The sequence below is a fragment of the Calidris pugnax genome, unplaced genomic scaffold, assembly GCF_001431845.1.
Source record: "Calidris pugnax isolate Ruff unplaced genomic scaffold, ASM143184v1 scaffold184, whole genome shotgun sequence".
NCBI lineage: Eukaryota > Metazoa > Chordata > Aves > Charadriiformes > Scolopacidae > Calidris > Calidris pugnax.
The window spans coordinates 349,347-368,606 of record NW_015090935.1 but is presented as its reverse complement, the minus strand read 5'-3'; the positions used below and the strand labels follow the sequence as shown (position 1 = coordinate 368,606).

At 49.4% G+C, this 19,260-nt stretch overlaps 1 protein-coding gene across 9 annotated transcripts in view; it reads left to right on the top strand.

Annotated features, from left to right (window-relative positions):
- The window catches only part of MLPH (melanophilin), a 46,014-nt gene that overhangs the window by 11,886 nt on the left and 14,868 nt on the right, over positions 1–19,260 (top strand). For 2 of the 9 annotated variants that reach the window (XM_014951722.1, XM_014951718.1), the window contains exons 2-9: positions 5,116–5,370; positions 6,369–6,505; positions 8,403–8,441; positions 9,447–9,541; positions 10,826–10,954; positions 12,274–12,469; positions 13,728–13,882; positions 18,833–18,916. In XM_014951722.1, the coding sequence (XP_014807208.1) occupies positions 5,116–5,370; positions 6,369–6,505; positions 8,403–8,441; positions 9,447–9,541; positions 10,826–10,954; positions 12,274–12,469; positions 13,728–13,882; positions 18,833–18,916 (1,090 nt within the window). The remainder of the gene's footprint in view (positions 1–5,115; positions 5,371–6,368; positions 6,506–8,402; positions 8,442–9,446; positions 9,542–10,825; positions 10,955–12,273; positions 12,470–13,727; positions 13,883–18,832; positions 18,917–19,260) is intronic. The other 7 variants (XM_014951725.1, XM_014951720.1, XM_014951726.1 and 4 more) reach the window with 5 other exon arrangements.

Sequence of the window (19,260 nt, the reverse complement as noted above, 5' to 3'; positions counted from 1 at the left end):
CTTCTGGTAGCTCTGAAGTGCAGGATGGAGATCAGAAGGGCGTTTAAAAAAAATTATCACCCTGGAAAGGGCGAACGTCTCCCTTGTGATGGAGCTGAGCTCTTGCCTGGAGGAAGGAGGTGGGGACCATCCCATCGCCGTGCCCTGCAGCAAAGCAGTGGGTGAGGTGAATTCCTTATCTACTTGGCCTTGGCGCCAGACTGGCTTGTCTGGGTCCACGGGAGACCCTGCAGCCCTTCACCCTGTGCTCTGACCACCCTCATTTGCTTTTTTCTATTCATTGGCTTTTCTATTCACTGGGCTTGTCTCAACCTGCAAGCCTCGAAGACATGTTCCCCCCTCCTTGGTCTTTTTCTTCTCTTTCTACTGCTTCTCTGCACTTTTCTTTTTGGCAGAAGCTGTTCCCCAACAATGGACAAAGGCTTCAGCTGGCCAGAAGCTGCACAGCCATGCGAGGGTAATGCTTTGCCCGAGGCATTAAATAATGGCCACTTTATGGGGGCTCTCCCTGCTTCCTTCCATAAATACCCATGCCAGCAGCCCTGTGTTTGGGGGATGGCTCCCTGCGTCTCTCCTGGAGCTCAGCTGGACCAAACCCACCACCGTTTGGCATCCCACCACCCTTGATTTATTCTGCCCCGTGAGCAGAGCAGGGAAAGGGCTGGGGCTTGTGCTCCGGCTGGCAGGAGGAGACAAGAGGCATGTGGTTCCTGCGGGTTTTAAACTGGTTTGGCTGAGACTTGTCCTTCCTTCAGCAGGTCTCGCGGGCCAGGGAAGGGAGGTGAAGGAATCCAGCTGCTCTCTGGGGAACCAGAAAAAGCAGTCCAGTGAAAGAACAGATCCTGCTGGAAACAGCCTTAGCACAGGAGGGGAAAGGGAGAACCGAGCCCAACCCGAGGGTTTTCTCTTTGGAGGTTTGGTTTTTTTGTAGCCACGTACAAATTTGCCACTGAACGTTTGCACTAGGGCATTAGAAACACTGCTAGTGTGGTGGAATAGCTGAATATAAAACCTAGCTGCCCAGGTTTATACCAATATTTATACTGATTTTAACATGTCTCAGAGCCTTGGTTAATCCAAGTTGGTGTCACCCCAGTGTAAGAGCAAATTCAGCCTGGTGTGCTGGCAGCAAGCTGGTAAGAAAAGTCTCCCACTGGAAAAAAAAAAAGCAAAACAAAACCAAGAGCTGATCCCTAATGTGTACAGTGATTTCGTTAAACAGAGATTAGCTAGATTTACATTCATGTCCTTCCCACCACCAGCCACACCACTGCTCCCATGGGCGTCCTGGCACCGCGCTGCCACGCCAGCCAGGCTCCTCCTGCAGTCACCCCGGCGTCAGCCCGTCTCCCTGGTGGCTGGGGGGCACCAGGAGCATCACCAGAAGCCTTGTGATCCACTCTGTGCTCCTGAAGCAGCCTCCAAACTGGATCACTTGAGATATTATTATTTTTTTTTGGCCCAGTGTGTCGATGCCGCTCTGAGTGTGGTTTTGAGACCATTTAGAACATTTTGGGGTGAAAGGAGAGGTTTGAAGCAGCGTGTTCATAACTGGGAGCAGCAGAGCTGCTGTTCTGGGTGGATTATTTTTTTTCCCCTCTCTTAAGGTTTAAGGTTTTACCACTTGAGACTTGAGAATATGTTGTGCTTGGTTCTAAAAGTCTCATGTCCTGCAGTTCGTAAGTATGTAATAGCTAGAGCTCTTGTTTTTCTTTCTCATTCAAACCCCACCTGGACACGTTCCTGTGGGACCTGCTGTGGGTGGCCCTGCTTTGGCAGGGGGGTTGGACTAGATGATCTCCAGAGGTCCCTTCCAACCCCATGGGATTCTGTGATTCTCTGTGGCATGGGGAACAAATAGAAAGCCTTTGGGTATCTCAGCAGGCCCCCACCAGTTGGGCAGGCTTTTTGGCTGTTGTCACTCGGGGTTCGACCTCACACAGGCACCTTCCTGTGTGGGGACCTGCTCCAACAGCCAGGTCTGGAGAGCAAAGGAAGCCTGAAGTGACCGACCACCAGAAGGAGGTGGTCTTGGGAAGCACTCATGTCCATCGCATTTTCACAGGACTGTCATGAGCATTTCCTCCAGCTGCTGTTCTTTGGACAGCCCCACTCCACATCCCTTCTGTCCTTAATGCAATTCTGTGCTGAATTTACCACCAAAGGGCTAGATCAAAACCCTTTTTAATCCTTTTTACTCTGATTGCTTTTTTAAAACTGAGAATTCTGGAAAGCTTTTCATTCCAAAGATGGACTTGAGGCTCAGAGATCGTGTTGGGATGCAGATGAGACTTCAGGAGTTGCTCCCCTGAGGTTCCTGGGATTTATGATTATTACCCTGTTGAAGCAAATGGGACAGGTGTTGACACAAGCAAATCTAATCTTGAATTTAACACTGGCAGATCCTAATGTACAGTAAACCTGCCCCGAATCTGGAGCCGCCTTCTTTGCTCAGCTCATTTAACTTGTGATATGTTCTTTATTAGATTTGCCCTACAGCTGTTTCCACAAACCACGGGACTCCGGATCTTCCCTGGAAAATTGTTGTGAGATGATGGAAGCGTGGTGGCATTTGCCACGTGAGAGTTTGCAGTGAAACGCTAACAAAACCAAGTTTCTGTGTTTTTGGGGATGTTTTCTGCAGGGAACTGAAATGCAAGATCGACCAGGAGAGCAGCAAGAGAGAGTTTCTGACGAATCAGTCCCACCTCAACGAAACCCACTGCGTCCACTGCCTCCAGCCCTTCAAGTTCCTGCTGAACAGCAAGCGCCAGTGCTTGGACTGCCACTTCTACACCTGCAAGAACTGCAGTCGCTACAACAAGAAGGAGCAAGGATGGGTCTGTGATCCCTGCCGCCTCTCCAGGTACCACTGCTGTGATGGAGGGTCAGGGGCAAGGTGAGCCTTGGGGCTGAGGCTCGAGAAGAGTCACCCAAACTCAGCATCTCTTTGTGTTGGTTAGAAAACAGTTATGCTGGTTGAAGTCCAGTATGCTTGGTTGAAGTTCCACCAAGAAAAGTGCAAGGTCCTGCACCTGGGACGTGGCAGTCCCAGGCACAAATACAGGTTGGGTGGAGAATGGCTGGAGAGCAGCCCTGAGGAGAAGGACTTTGGGGTGTTGGTGGATGAGAAGCTCACCATGAGCTGGCAATGTGTGCTGACAGCCCAGAAAGCCAACCACATCCTGGGCTGCATCAAGAGAAGTGTGGCCAGCAGGTTGAGGGAGGGGATTCTGCCCCTCAGCTCTGCTCTCATGAGACCCCACCTGGAGCACTGTGTCCAGCTCTGGAGTCCTCAACACAGGAAGGACATGGACCTGTTGGAACGGGTCCAGCGGAGGGCCACCAAGATGATGAGAGGGATGGAGCACCTCTCCCGTGAAAACAGGCTGAGAGAGCTGGGGTTGTTCAGCCTGGAGAAGAGAAGGCTCCAGAGAGACCTCAGAGCAGCCTTCCAATATCTGAAGGGAGCTCCAGGAGAGCTGGGGAGGGACTCTTTGTCAGGGAGTGCAGTGACAGCACAAGGGGCAACGGTTTTAAATTGGAAGAGGGGAGATTGAGATGAGATACCAGGAAGAAATTCTTTGCTGTGAGGGGGGTGAGAGCCTGGAACAGGTTGCCCAGGGAGGTTGTAGCTGCCCCATCCCTGGAGGGGTTCAAGGGCAGGTTGGAGGGGGCTTGGAGCAACCTGGTGTGGTGGGAGGGGTCCCTGCCCAGGGCAGGGGGGGGCACTGGGGGGGCTTTAAGGTCCCTTCCAACCCAAACCATTCTGTAGTTCTATAAAAGTGGCACCTGGAAAAGGAAGGTCTCCCTGCAACTGATAACCATGGCTGTGATTTATGAACGGTCCACACGCTGCACTGATGTTTGTCACTGAAACGATGACACTTATTGTTTCACTGGTTAAACTTTAATTGAACTAATTAACTAATGCAATTAGCTTACACTTCCAAATTTCTTCTTTATCAGTGTAAAAGATCCCAAGTGCTCCCTCATGCACTCAAGATCTCCATGCTTCTATTCAGCAACAAGACAAGGCAGCTGTTCCACTGCAAAATTCAGCAGCAGATTTACAATTAAAAGAACAGACGCCAGAAAGCTCTCTATTCTTTGAAATCATCCCAAGCACCCCAGCTCTCCCAGTCTCCTTTTTGTCTCCGTGCTGAGACCCTCTACAGTGTCAGTGGAATTTCAGAAACAGCTATGGAAATATACATTTCAGACATTTTTAACAGAGCTACAGAATCGCCTGTTTTGCTAACAGAACAGTCAGGGATTTTGCTACAATGCTGCAACATTTTCAACTGGAGGTTGTAAGGAAAAAAACCATGCACGTTCCACTCTCTAACAGGCAAGTTACCAGTGAAGACAAAAGCAAAATCCTCCTTGACAAGTGAATTTAAAGAGAGGGTGTCAAGAGGATGGGGACGGTCTTTTTTCAGTGGTGCCCAGGGACAGGACATGAGGAAATGGGCACAAACTTGAGTCGAAGAAAGGTGGTCTTGGGAAGCACTCATGTCCATCGCATTTTCACAGGACTGTCATGAGCATTTCCTCCAGCTGCTGTTCTTTGGACAGCCCCACTCCACATCCCTTCTGTCCTTAATGCAATTCTGTGCTGAATTTACCACCAAAGGGCTAGATCAAAACCCTTTTTAATCCTTTTTACTCTGATTGCTTTTTAAAAATTGAGAATTCTGGAAAGCTTTTCATTCCAAAGATGGACTTGAGGCTCAGAGATCGTGTTGGGATGCAGATGAGACTTCAGGAGTTGCTCCCCTGAGGTTCCTGGGATTTATGATTATTACCCTGTTGAAGCAAATGGGACAGGTGTTGACACAAGCAAATCTAATCTTGAATTTAACACTGGCAGATCCTAATGTACAGTAAACCTGCCCCGAATCTGGAGCCGCCTTCTTTGCTCAGCTCATTTAACTTGTGATATGTTCTTTATTAGATTTGCCCTACAGCTGTTTCCACAAACCACGGGACTCCGGATCTTCCCTGGAAAATTGTTGTGAGATGATGGAAGCGTGGTGGCATTTGCCACGTGAGAGTTTGCAGTGAAACGCTAACAAAACCAAGTTTCTGTGTTTTTGGGGATGTTTTCTGCAGGGAACTGAAATGCAAGATCGACCGGGAGAGCAGCAAGAGAGAGTTTCTGACGAATCAGTCCCACCTCAACGAAACCCACTGCGTCCACTGCCTCCAGCCCTTCAAGTTCCTGCTGAACAGCAAGCGCCAGTGCTTGGACTGCCACTTCTACACCTGCAAGAACTGCAGTCGCTACAACAAGAAGGAGCAAGGATGGGTCTGTGATCCCTGCCGCCTCTCCAGGTACCACTGCTGTGATGGAGGGTCAGGGGCAAGGTGAGCCTTGGGGCTGAGGCTCGAGAAGAGTCACCCAAACTCAGTATCTCTTTAATGTTGGTTAGAAAACAGTTATGCCGGTTGAAGTCCAGTATGCTTGGTTGAAGTTCCACCAAGAAAAGTGCAAGGTCCTGCACCTGGGACGTGGCAGTCCCAGGCACAAATACAGGTTGGGTGGAGAATGGCTGGAGAGCAGCCCTGAGGAGAAGGACTTGAGGGTGTTGATGGATGAGAAGCTCAACACGAGCCGGCAACATGCGCTGGCAGCCCAGAAAGCCAACCCCATCCTGGGCTGCATCAAGAGAAGTGTGGCCAGCAGGTCGAGGGAGGTGATTCTACCCCTCTACTCTGCTCTGGTGAGACCCCATCTGGAGCACTGTGTCCAGCTTTGGAGTCCTCATCACAGGAAGGACATAGACCTGTTGGAACGGGTCCAGAGGAGGGCCACCAAGATGACCAGAGGGATGGAGCACCTCTGCTGTGAAGACAGGCTGAGAGAGCTGGGGTTGTTCAGCCTGGAGAAGAGAAGGCTCCAGGGAGACCTCAGAGCAGCCTTCCAATATCTGAAGGGAGCTCCAGGAGAGCTGGGGAGGGACTCTTTGTCAGGGAGTGCAGTGACAGGACAAGGGGCAACGGTTTTAAATTGGAAGAGGGGAGATTGAGATGAGATACCAGGAAGAAATGCTTTGCTGTGAGGGTGGTGAGACACTGGAACAGGTTGCCCAGAGAAGCTGTGGCTGCCCCATCCCTGGAGGGGTTCAAGGCCAGGCTGGATGGGGCTTGGAGCAACCTGGTGTGGTGGGAGGTGTCCCTGCCCAGGGCAGAGGGGTTGGAACTCCATGATCTTGAAGGTCCCTTCCAACTCTGACCATTCTATGATTCTATGCTGTTTAGAAAACAGGCTGTGTTTTTGCCGGGGACAGTTTCTGGGTGAGGGTCGGGTCCCCGTGAGCGTGGCTGGGCTGGCTCACCTGTACGTGCCTCCTCTCTTTGGGCAGGATTGTGAAGATCGGTTCCCTGGAGTGGTACTACGAACACGTGCGATCCCGTTTCAAGAGGTTTGGAAGTGCCAAAGTGCTGCAGTCCCTCTACGGCAGGCTGCAGCCCGGGCAGGGGGTCAACTCCACGTTCCTAGGTGAGGAGGAGCTTCTCCTGCCATGCTGTGCATGGGGTGTCCGTGCAGCACCACCTTGAGATGTGCACCAAGGGAGGAACGCCGGTGTCGATGCCGCTCTGAGTGTGGTTTTGAGACCATTTAGAACATTTTGGGGTGAAAGGAGAGGTTTGAAGCAGCGTGTTCATAACTGGGAGCAGCAGAGCTGCTGTTCTGGGTGGATTTTTTTTTTCCTCTGTTAAGGTTTAATGTTTTACCACAGACTTGAGAATATCTTGTGCTTGGTTTTAAAAGTCTCATGTCCTGCAGTTCATAAGTATGTAAGAGCTAGAGCTCTTGTTTTTCTTTTTTTTTTGAAGGACAGGGAACTGCTGGAGAGGGTCCAGCAGAGGGCTACAAAGATGATGAGGGGCCTGGAGCATCTCTCTCACAAGGAGAGGCTGAGGGACTTGGGTCTTTTTAGTCTGGAGAAGAGAAGGCTGAGGGGGGATCTGATCAATGCTTATAAAGAGTTAAAGGGAGGGTGTCAAGAGGATAGGGTTGGTCTTTTTTCAGTGATGCCCAGGGACAGGACAAGAGGAAATGGGCACAAACTTGAATAGAAGAAGTTCCACCTCAACATGAGGAGGAACTTCTTTCCTGTGAGGGTGGCAGAGCCCTGGCAGAGGCTGCCCAGGGAGGTGGTGGAGTCTCCTTCTCTGGAGACATTCAAACCCCACCTGGACACGTTCCTGTGGGACCTGCTGTGGGTGGCCCTGCTTTGGCAGGGGGGTTAGACTAGATGATCTCTGAAAATCCCTTCCAACCCCATATGATTCTGAGATTCTGTGATTCTTTTCGCTCTTTTCATCACAAGGGAGAGCTTGTGAAATTAACCCAGGTTTACCCTGCAGGTCCAAAACATCCAGCTGCCTGGATAAAGCCAGCACTCATTTTTTTTCCCATGATCTAATGATTTTTATAGCCAATCTGATGATGCTCTGGCACTGACAAAACTGTACCAAAATTAGCGAGTTAGCTGTCATCGTAGCTATGTTCCTCAGAGTTTATGGATCTTCGCTATTTCTGAGATTGGCCCAATAGCGCATAAATATATACTGAAAGCTGTTAATATAGTATTATTTACTGAGTAGTTGCTAGTTGGCACTCGTACAGCTCCTGCACTGCTTTGCTTATTGCCTCTGAAAACCAGTGTGGATTTTATTCCCATCTTGAGGAGCCACAGAAAAGTTTGCACAAATACCATAGAGATGAGCTGACTCAGCTGGTCCAATCATTCTTTTATCCAGACCACTCATGGCAGAAATATCAGAAAGAGCATGGAGAGTAGTGGCACTGACTATAAAATTAATGGACTGAGAGACAATTTATGTTGTGTTCAATCTGAAAGTGCATCAGACCACACAGAAAGGACAATATGAGAAAAGAAAAACACCAGCAACAAACCAAGCGCGAGGATAACAGCGCTTTAGGTGTCTTTAAATTGAGATTCTGATGTCTTTTTCAGAAAGAGGTGATTTTGTTGTAATTACTTCATTAACACCAGTGAATTGGCTTGACCCTTGAGCAAGCAAGCATCTCCACCTGGGAGGTGTCTGTGGTTGCAGAAGGTAGAGCAGAATTACATGAGACCATTCCATTTAGCGAGGCCACCTGCTCTTGGCTGGGCCTTCCCCTGCTGCTGCCCTCCCAGGTGTGCTGCATCAAGAGGTGGCAATAAGCTCTTTGGCTTTTAAAAGTCAAGTCCTGTCTCCACGTGCCTGTTTGGTTCTCTCTAAAGAGCCTTTTTGATGGTTGGGCCTTGTGATGGCTAGAAAATGAGAATTCCAGTTAACCATAGCTCTGAGGCTTGTTCTCTGCAAGGTACCTGGAGAAAATGTGCTTGCTTATTTTTCCCACTATTTTTCTTCTCGTTTAGGTCTTCATGACAGAGTTTACAGCCTGCCAGACATTAACAGTGAGTAAAAAAGAATTGCAGCGTGTGGCTTACAGTTCAAGAGAGGTTTCCAATGTCTTCACACCCTCTGGCTATGGGCACTCTAGCACACTTTGGTGTGGCTGGACCAGGGAGGACATCTCTCCACTGCAGATGGAGATGGGATGGATCTACACTGCAGATCATTTGCAGATGACACCAAGTTGGGTGGGAGTGTCGATCTGCTGGAGGGTAGAAAGGCTTTGCAGAGGGATCTGGACAGGCTGGATGGATGGGCTGAGACCAATGGGATGAAGTTGAACAAGGCCAAGTGCCAGGTCCTGCCCTTGGGTCACACCAACCCCCTGCAGCGCTCCAGGCTGGGGGCAGAGTGGCTGGAGCTGCCCGACAGAAAAGGACCTGGGGGTGTTGGTGGACTGTTGGGTGAACATGAGCCAGCAGTGTGCCCAGGTGGCCAAGGAGGCCAACAGCATCCCAGCCTGTGGTGAGTAGGACTCGGGAGGTGATCGTCCCCCTGTCCTGGGCACTGGTGAGGCCCCACCTTGAGTGCTATGTCCAGTTTTGGGCCCCTTACCACAAAAAAGATATTGAGGGACTGGAGTGGGTCCAGAGAAGGGCAAGGGAGCTGGGGAGGGGTCTGGAGCACAAGTCTTGTGAGGAGAGGCTGAGGGAGCTGGGGGTGTTCAGCCTGGAGAAAAGGAGGCTGAGGAGAGACCTTCTCAATCTCTCCAACTCCCTGAGTTGCAAGCACTGAGGCTGCCTTAAGGTGTTCCCATCCGTTTCCTATCCCCTTTGTCCCCTTTGCTTTACTTGTGCAACCTACTGGCCGTGGTGTAGTGTGCCAAAAAAAAAAAAAATTAAAAAAAAAGGAAAAAATAAAATGTGGGGAGGCCCTTTTCATCCCATATAAGAAGGATGGCCTCATCTGCAGATGCACTGGGGTGACCACCACGGTGGGGACTTACCTCCCATGGGATTATGGTACAGGAGCTGCCCATACACAGCGTGACACTGTCTCCCTTCCAGGTGAATGCCAGCTCCTCACCAGTGGTGGCATTGGGGATGACAGCGATGATGAAGACGACGTCCTTCGTGGAGCTGAAGCAGAGTGCTACAGCAGAGTAAGCGTTTTGTGAGGGGTTCCCTCCTGCCTCACTGTGTGCCCCCAGCTGCTGCTGGCCTGCCTTGGGTAGCGGTGGCGGTGCTGGTGATGGGGGTGGCTTTCTGTGTCATGGTCAAAACGGGGCCTTTCTCTCTGTTTTCCTTCTCTGAGACGAGCCCCTCTCCCGGTTTGCATAGAAACAACCAAGCCAGTAAATTCAGAGATACTTGCCCTCTGGAACACAAGATGCACTCCTGAGAGTGTGAAAGTCCCTAATTAATATAAAAGTCCCAGCACCTACTTGGATACTGAGAACCCACCAGGCTTTTTTTTCACTAGAAGAAGAGGGTGGTGGAGCACTGGAACAGGTTGCCCATGGAGTTGGTTGAGGCCCCATCCCTGGAGATATTCAAAGGGAGGCAACCTGGGCTAGTTGGGGGTGTCCCTGCTGACTGCGGTGAGGTCGGACTAGATGACCTTTGGAGGTCCCTTCCGGCCTGGACAACTCTATGACTCTATGAACTTTAAGAGATACCTGGTAGAGTAGCAAAGCACAGCTGAGTTCATTGATTTTTTTTTTGATTTGTTGATTGATTTTTTCACTGTTGTTTTTTTTTTTTTTTCCTGGGATGATGTGTGGAGATTGAAATGCAGATTAAGAAGCCTGATGAGAAAAGCGTATTTATTCTTGAAGCATGTGTGAAACCTGCCAGTGTGTTTGAAATGCTGGTGTAGCTGGTATACATGCTGTTACATACATACCATCTGTGGCCATGGATATGTGCTGCATTTCACACACTTGGCAACTCATTTTGATCTGCTTCTCAAGTCTTCGAGGCTTGTACAAGCTGCTCCTGCCCCAAGGATGGCCTCCAAAATATCTGGGGAGATTTGCCCACGGCATCCCTTTCTCTGAAGACAGGGAGATGCTTCAGTACTCAAAAGCACCTCCTGGATCTCTCTCTGAGCTGTAACCTGGCTCGGCTTTCCCACAGTGCCTTTATAAACCAGGAGAGAGCTTCTCTCTGCTCGTGGCCACAGTTCTGAGCCAAAGACTGTGGAAATCAGGAATCCACTTTTCCTTGACTCCACCATAAGCACACACTGCCCTATACACCAGGTTCCCTGCAAACGGGGACAACATGGGACACAAATTTCCTCTGCAAAAAGCAGGAGCCTTGCTTTGGGCTGTGCAGGCTCAGGCCAACCAGGGAGACAAGGGCCCTCTCTCTCCCCCTTTCTTCCGAGGTCAACTGTGTTTTATGGTGAATTTTCCTTTCTTGTACTCCCTCCGCTGCCTAAGATGCGCAAGACAAAGCGCCTGCTGTCTGTCCATCCCTTTGATTTCGAGCTGGACTCGGAGTACTCTGCTCAGTCTCGCCGCCAGTCTATGCAGCTCTCTCCAGCAGCCAGCAGCCCGGATGCTTTCCAGGTATTGGGAGAGTGCTGGGTGGGTTCCTGTCCTCTCTTCTTCCTCCTTCCTACCTCTGCTGCCTCCTCCTTCAGCTGGTGTTGAGATGTGACGATGCTGGTCCTTGATCCCCATGACCCCGCTTGCTATCTCTTCTCCCATTTCAAGTCCTCTGCCTCAGGCTGAGCCAGAAGTAGGACATCTGACCGAGGCAAGGATGAGAGACATCAAGAGGCTCTCTGCAGACAACAGTTTGCTTGTGTTGCCCCAAGGCTCTGGGGCAGCCTAATTTCCAGCAAGCTTTTGCGGAGGTTCAGTCCTCGAGGGACAAAATTAAACCAGACTTCTCTCACAACATCCCACCCAGTCTGGGGCTGGTGGCACTGGGGGACACACCACCCTTCCCTGATTGAGAAGATGAAGCCTGCAGAACCAGTGTGACTGCAGGGATGGCACCTGCGGGGTGGGGATCACCATCAGTCAGAGGGGAGAACGTGGGGAGGAACAAAAACTGCATGAATAGTGGTTATTTATCTATAGGAGACTATGTGTCTTAGCGTTGGGAGGACCCACAGGACTGCAATGAGCTGCTCCCCATGATCCCAGCAAGATCTTGGGGTCAGCCATCCCCAGCTTTCAGCTCTGAGGAGCTAAAGGGCTTTCAGCCTGAGATGTTTCACATCAAGCTTTTTGGGCTGCTTCTCTTTGCCTTCCCTGTTGAACTTTCACTTATAAAAATAAAAAAATCAAGCAGCTTTAAACTTTAAACCATGCCCCTGGGTAGAACTAGGCTGTCTGAGATGTGTAGCAAAGGCTTTGGGGGAAAAATAAACAAACAAACAAAACCAAACCAAATACATGCCATTCCATGTAAATTGATACGAATTTTGAGGAAACGAGTAGATTTATTCCTTTTTATCTAAGCTCATCTTTATGCAACAGAATTCAGCTAGAGTCTAGGGAGGGCTGCCCCAATCATCCAAATTAGATTTATCGGTTGCAGATTATTTGAGGGGCAGGAGGTGGGTATTGTTTGAAGAAGCAAAAGGGTATGGTGGGTTTTTGTTTTTTTTTTAAAGACTACAGCTTTTAGCAGCTTAGCTGAAGGGACAGCTGTTCCCAGTTCTCCTAAAAATTAACAGTGCCCCCTGGCAGTGGTGGGGAAGTATTGCTAAGGGTTCATCAGCAAGATAAATTGGGCTTTTAAATGGATTATTGGAAAATTACAAAAGGTCAATCCCTGCACGTGTTGGAGGATAAAGCTAGAAGCTGTGAGTGAAGGTCAGGAGAGACAGGGAGACCCTGTGGGCAGCTGCTCAGCTGCAATCCTTGTCTTTCAGTCCTTCCCAGATTTCTCCAACTCGGCTGAAGGTGCCTCCCAGAAGGAGTCCAGGATTGCAGAGGCAGATCTGGTCTTCCACCACATCTTGCAGGAGCAGGGACCAGGCGTGAGCCCTCCGGAGCAGCACTTCAGCACAGAGGTTCGGCTCACCGTCAACTCGCGGAGAAGAAGCCTAGAAAGAAATGCAAAACCTGGTAGGTGTCTCTGGTCAGGCTCCTCTTCTATCTCAGGAAAAGTGGCTGCAAGACTCGGACCAACATGAAAATGTCTTTATTTTTTTTGAACAACCTCAAAGCCACTAAAAAGCTTGAGTGTCAAGATAAAATACTCATCTGCAAAAGTGGTTTTTTGTTTTTTTTCTCATGAAGGAATCGGCTGGAGACAGTACTTTGTAATGGCCTGGTCTTGTTCCCAACAAACTAATTTCTCAAAGCCAGAGGGGTTGTTCTTAAGGTGTGCATCCCTTTCATATCTAGAGGTCAGGGTAGAAATAAAATACAATCAAATGACACTACAGGAAACAACAGGATGTGTTTCCTCCTACAGGCACTAACAGATGAGTTGAACTCCTTGCCAAAGGATGGTGTGGGTGCAGAAAGCTCACAGTTTTAAGGGGATTTGAACTGGAGTGAGACTGGTTGAGAACTGGAAGCAAGAGCTGGGGATTGTTAAGTAGCTACAGGGTCTGTAGCTTTGTGAGTCTATAAACGCCCTAGCAAATGAGGGTGCAGAATTTGCCTTTTACTAGTACTGTGTTTCCTGCTGTGACAGCAGAGCCAGGAGGGTTGGACATTGGCTTGTGGGAGTGCAGGTGTAGAATATATCCTTCTGGGTGTCCAACTGCCTGGTTGCATTTTCAGGGCACTAGGAAATGCTGGGTAAACATTACTGTGCACTGTTTAACTTCTCACTCTCAGCCCTTCTGGGGCAACAGAGCAGCAGGGCCCCCTGGCTTGTTAATTCCACTTTCTCTCATTGTTTTTTTTTTTGGTGTCTCATTTCAAATTCTCCTTTAAAAAGGAGACTTTCTGCTCTTTTAAATGTTGCATTCTGGACTGGTACCTCTCCAGCTGAGCTAAACACCTTCCAGCACCCGGACAATTCATGAAAGGGCTCCAACAAAATTGGAAAGGGACTAGAAGGTTTTGGTGAGTGGCCTGGCTGTCTGGGGCATGTGAGAGCCCCCAAAAAGCTCCTTGGGGCCACCTTTATCTCAGGACCCTGCTGAGCTAGGTGCTTGCTGTGCAGCCACAGTGGATGGAGCTACAGCATGGCCCAGCATAGCCGTCCTTAACCTTGGTCTGTCTTGGAGAAGCACCTCCTGCCAAAGGATAGGAAGTGTGATTTGAGGAATGCCTCGTTATTTGCTTGTCTTAAGGTCCAATGTCCAGGAAGGAACTCAAGGGTATGAATGTCTTGTTCCTTTTGTGCTGAAGCCTTCTCTCTCCAAAGGCAGCCCCTGGAACGAGCAGCCCCAGTCCCGGTACTCTGCAGATATGGACACCTCTGATGAGGATGTGAAGGGAGCCCAGTTCCCTGCCTACCATCACACAAGACTCCGGAGCAGAGCCTCCTCCCAGGATAACGTCAGCCACTCCGGGAATCAGGTACCCAACAGCTGCTAAACAGCTTTTGAGACCAAGCCCATGGCCAGGCCTCTCTTGCCATGACCGATGCTTGTTGCCTGTGAGGTGTGCAGGGTGACACCATCTGGTTCAGAGGAGAAGAGAAGCAGTGGTGGCAAACTGGGGTGTGACCACAGTACTCAGTCTCCCAGATGGGATGGATGTGGAGCACAAGCAGAAAAGCTGGTGCACCCTAGGTATCCACACAATCGTTGCCCTTTCTGTGCAGGGTTGGTGTGGTGCCCATGCTGCCCATGTGTGGACCCAAGAGTGATCTCAGGTCTCTGTGGGCTCAAGATCCCTCTTCCCCTTCAGCTCAGGAACTGAAGAAGCTGAGGGTGGACCCATTTTGCATGGCCAGAGCAATACAGTGGGCCTGTGGGATGACCTAGTAGTTTGCTTATCATAGAATTATAGAATGGTTAGGGTTGGAAGGGACATCAAAGATCATCGAGTTCCAACCCCCTGCCCTGGGCAGGGACACCTCCCACCAGACCAGGTTGCTCCAAGCCCCATCCAGCCTGGCCTTGAACCCCTCCAGGGATGGGGCAGCCACAGCTTCTCTGGGCAACCTGTTCCAGTGCCTCACCACCCTCATAGTAAAAAATTTCTTCCTGAGATCTAATCTGAATCTTTTTTTCTTCCAATTCAAAACCATTTCCCCTTGTCCTATCACTACACTTCCTGGCAAAGAGTCCTTCTCCAGCTCTTCTATAGGCACCCTTCAGGTATTGAACGGTATTATCTAGGTGTCACATCATGGTTGTGTCGGACCAGCAAGATGAATGCCCAAGCCATGTCCTGTCCCCTGTGCTGTGAGGGACCTGCCAAAGTGGTTGTGAAATGGGAGCAGGGCTGAGACCTGGGAAGGTACGTTTAAGGCTCAGTCATTTATTCAGCTGAGGCAGAATAGACTTTTCTCTGCACCATTAAGGACGACGGAGAAGAACCTGGGTCTTTGTGCTGCTTCTCCCAGGTTCTCCTTCCAGCCCTTCCATTTTTACACCTGTGGCAAAGAGAAAACCAGGCACTGGTGCTTTACTCTACCCATGCTGCTGTCGCAGTAACAAGCCTGCCTTCACTGCTCTTAACTTCCCACCCTGGCCCTTATTAATCTGTAAGTTACCCGTGGTTTTTTCCTGTGTCCCCAAAAAGGCTTTCTTCATTCAAATGTGCTGGTGATTTATGATCAGACCAAGGTTTGGAGAGGGATATTTAATGAGCACCAAGATCCTTTTCTCCCTTGGCAGCGTGTAGTGTTCCTGCCCCAGTACGACTGGGTCGAGACGACCTGTCTTGTTTCTCTCCTGAATGATGATAATAGGGGGAATGGTCTAGAAAAAGGTGTCAAAAAGGCCGCAAGGTTGTGTTTTAATTGACAAATGAGGACCTGGCGTTCCTGATGCCACCTTTGCAAACGGTGGGTGGTGGGAATGGTAAAAAGCACCCCTCGGACCTCTGAAACTGCCAAATGTGCAGTGATGTTTGACTCTACAGAGACACAGGGAGAGCCTGCTGCTTGTTACAGCTGGTCATTTTGCATATCCTGGACCCCATTTGGGTAATCAGTAGGGGAATCTACAACCACAGCCATCCCCTGGCACCACATTTCATGTGCCTGCGTAGGGAAACCTTTCCTTTGCCTTGCCTCTTGGAACATGTTTTAATTAGTAAATGCCATTCCTTTTTCAGTCGGTGGTAAATGGAAGGACCCTGGGCTGGTTATCCTTAATGAGGCCACGCTACGTTAGGCGTGAAATGTGCACCGTGCTTTGCAGGGGGGAAACAGGGCAAAATTCGTACCGGTGCTTCAGATGACTTCCTCCATCAGCCGGGCAAGGTCTCGCTTCGGGCCAGCCTGGCATCCTCTGTGGTTTGCTCCATCACACCAGTATGAAGGCTGCTGCAGAGCCCTGTCACTCTAATGGTTACAAGACATCTCCTCACTCCCAATTTAACCCCATTTGCTCTTACGCCAACATCGTTCATTAGCTTAAATAGCTCTTCATCCTTCCTGCCCTTTGTGCTGCTGATGGGTTTACAGCTAGCAACCACCCTCCCACAGAGCCCTCTCCTCAACCAGCAGGAAGAGACCCGGCTCTCTGCTGGACCATTAACTTCAGAACGATGCGGGCGTGCATCGCGGTCTCTGTTGGCCAAGGAGAGGCCAGATACAAGCCCAAAGAAGAGAGAAGGCAAGAACACCCAGGCTTTGGTGCTAGCCAGCTCTATTGTGTTGGCAGGGCTGGAAGAGTTTCACAAGAGGCTGGTGTCCATCCTCTCATCCTGAGGTTGGAGGAGATGGAGGGGCTGAGGTTGACACAAGGGAAGAGACAGGCCACGAGGGATTTGGGGCAGAGAGCTCAGGACTGCATTGTCCTGAGTAGCAAAGTGGTGGCTCTTGAGGAGCTTACAGGCACTTCCAGGATACGTCATGTAACCATCATCAGGGCTTTTTGGGGTATCCCAGCCCCTTATGGGACATCCCATGGCCCAGAGAGGATGGCCGAAAGGACTGGTCACCCTGTAACCATCATCAGGGCTTTCTGGGGTATCCCAGCCCCTCATGGGACATCCCAGGGCACAGAGAGGATGACCAAATACGACTGGTCACCCTGGTGCTGCACTTCTGAGAGGCTGTGCCTTCTGGCAATGCAGAGTGTTGGCCTGTGGGGTGTCGGGTCCAGAAACATGTTTATTAACCCTGTATTGAATCCCATAGCCTGGCTTCAAAAGCAATGTTTTCCTGGTAGACACCTTGTTGGCATCTGAAAGTTTCAAGAGTTGGAGAGCTCAGCTCTTTGCCCTGCATCACTCTAACCCTCCTTCCTAAAACTGGCTTAGGTGCAAGCTTGCCAAAATATGTTTGATCTGAAAATTGCTTTTGCTTTAATTCTGGAGAGAATACCCTGTTCGGTCCCAAACACAAGAAAATTAACTTTTTCAGTAACAAAAGCAGAAGGCTGTTCCCTAGCCCTGTGACCCCAGGAGCTGAAGGTGCTAGAAAAAAATTATAAAAACAAAAACAAACAAAGCTATTAAACCTGATGAGATGTGAAAAGAGGCCCTGAATTGGTAACTGCAGGTCTTTGCCTTTAGGTCTTTAGAAGTCAGGTAGGAACAGGGCCAAGCCACAAAGAATAGCATCGATTCACCAAGTTTCTCCCCAAAAGCCCATCTGCTAGACATCAAGGGGGCTCAATGGTCCTGGATTCCTGAAGCTTTGATCCCACCTGGCTCCTCTTTACATAAAGCTTCTGTTGGAGGTCTTGGGTATTTGGGAGACTGGAGGCAGCCCCTCTGCTAGAGCAATCTCTCTTCCCTCCCCAGCAGCAAGTGATAGTTTTCCCTAAATGATGTCCTCCTTATGGGCTGTGTTTTAAGTTTGGAGTGTTTTGATGTTTTGAATGTTTTAATGCATTTAGCGTTTGCTAGACTTTACCCTGCAGAGAGCAATGCAGGGCAATCCAGCCCCATGATGAGGATGAGCCCTAATGGGGTGACCACCAACGCTTCAAAAGCAGGAAGGAGAACGAAAGGAAGGTCCCCACCTCCTACCCATGTAGCCTGTCAACAGCTAAACCATACATTATGCTCTCACCTCTCTGAACCTCTGTGTTACGGTGATGTTGAGAGCTCAGTTCCTCACCATCTCTTCCTCTGAAGCTGATGGCCCATCACAGGCTTCTCATTGTCACCAGGAGCGATGCCTTGAACAGTGCGGAGAAAGCACTTAAAAATGGATGGGATTTGCTTCCTGCCCACGGGTTTTATGCTGCTTAAAGATGCATTGAGTTGGGGACAGTAATTACAGTGCTCCCGCTCTCCCCAGTGTCAGGTTTTTATATTCATCTTCCCTTAAGCAGATGCAATCTCTCCAAACGGTTGTGAAGATCTAATTAATTGAACGCTAGGAAGCTAGAAAAATAAGTGAGAGGATGGAAATGCTATAAAAACAAAGCCAAGCCCTCACCTCTCTTTGTTAGTGCATTTACTTACTGCATTTGCGGCCCATTCCCTTTTGAATGGGAGGCAGCCGCTCGGAACAGGAGTGATGTGGGAGATAGTGTTTTGTCTGTATAAAATGGGCAGTATTTCTCATCATTTGTGTTTTATTTGTTTGGATCAAAGGAGAAAGACTTTTATTTTTTAATAAAAAAAAAAAGAAAGCAAAATGACAATTTCTAAAAGAGGAAGAAAAAAGGCTTCCTTTCATGTTTTCAGTGATTTAAGCACAAAAGTTTTTCTTGTCTCTTGAGCAACTTCTCTTTGATCTTCCCTTCCCTTGCCACCTCTTTTTTTCACTTGGAAGAGTGAGTGCAATGAGAGGGCCAAGCCTCTTGGTAAATCAATGCCTGCAGAAGTCAGAAAATTTCAAAGCGTGTGGCAGAAAAAACTTCCAATTTTACTTTTTTCTATTCTGGAATTTTTCGTGGTGAATTCTTACCTTCTTCCTTTCCGGCACTGTATTAGCAGGGTGGTGGTGGGGCAGTAGCTGGTTGCACAACGTGTCAGCAGGAGGAGAACAGCTGCTGTTGACTTGGATTTGGGGCAGCATGTGGATGATGACGAGATGGATGGCTTTGTAGCAGCCTGATGCTTCCATCCACACGAGTGACGGAGAGGAGCTGGTGATGTGGTTTTATATTCACCCCATCAAAGCTACTGATGCTGCTTTGGTGGGAATTGAGGCATGTTCAGCATTGCTTTGAGTTTTCCAGGTTTGAGGAGAGGCTGTGCACCTCCTGGAGCTCTTCAGGGTGGCCAGGGCCATTTTTTAAGACGTTATTTTTAATGTCTTTTAACTCAGCCCATGGTGGCGGTGTCTTGCTGCTTGCTTTCTTCTGCTGGTCACACTGTTTTCTCACTGCCCTGGCAGCGGTGGCTGGTCTGTTCTCTACTCCTTTTCTCTTTCTCTCTCCTTTTCTCCAGATTCATGAGCTCAGCAAACGCATGTCCGCAATCGAACGCGTGCTGAACCGCTTGGAGGAAAAAATCCTGGTGCGCTCTGATGAGGTAACGGGGGCAAAGCCAGGGAATCTCTCTCCGCAGGGGGCTGCGATGGTCCCTTCCCCTTGTCATCAATGCTCTGAAACAGGCTGGCATTGCAGGGAGGAAGCCAAATAGACAAAAAGACTCTTTTTTTAATCCTCTGTTTTGGCCTTGGAGGCTATTCTATAGTTTCAGGTGATGGAGAGCTTTAGAAAACATGGCATAGCAGGACAGAAACGAGCAAATTTAACCCTTGTGCTCAAGCCTTGTCATCAATGCTCTGAAACAGGCTGGCATTGCAGGGAGGAAGCCAAATAGACAAAAAGACTCTTTTTTTAATCCTCTGTTTTGGCCTTGGAGGCTATTCT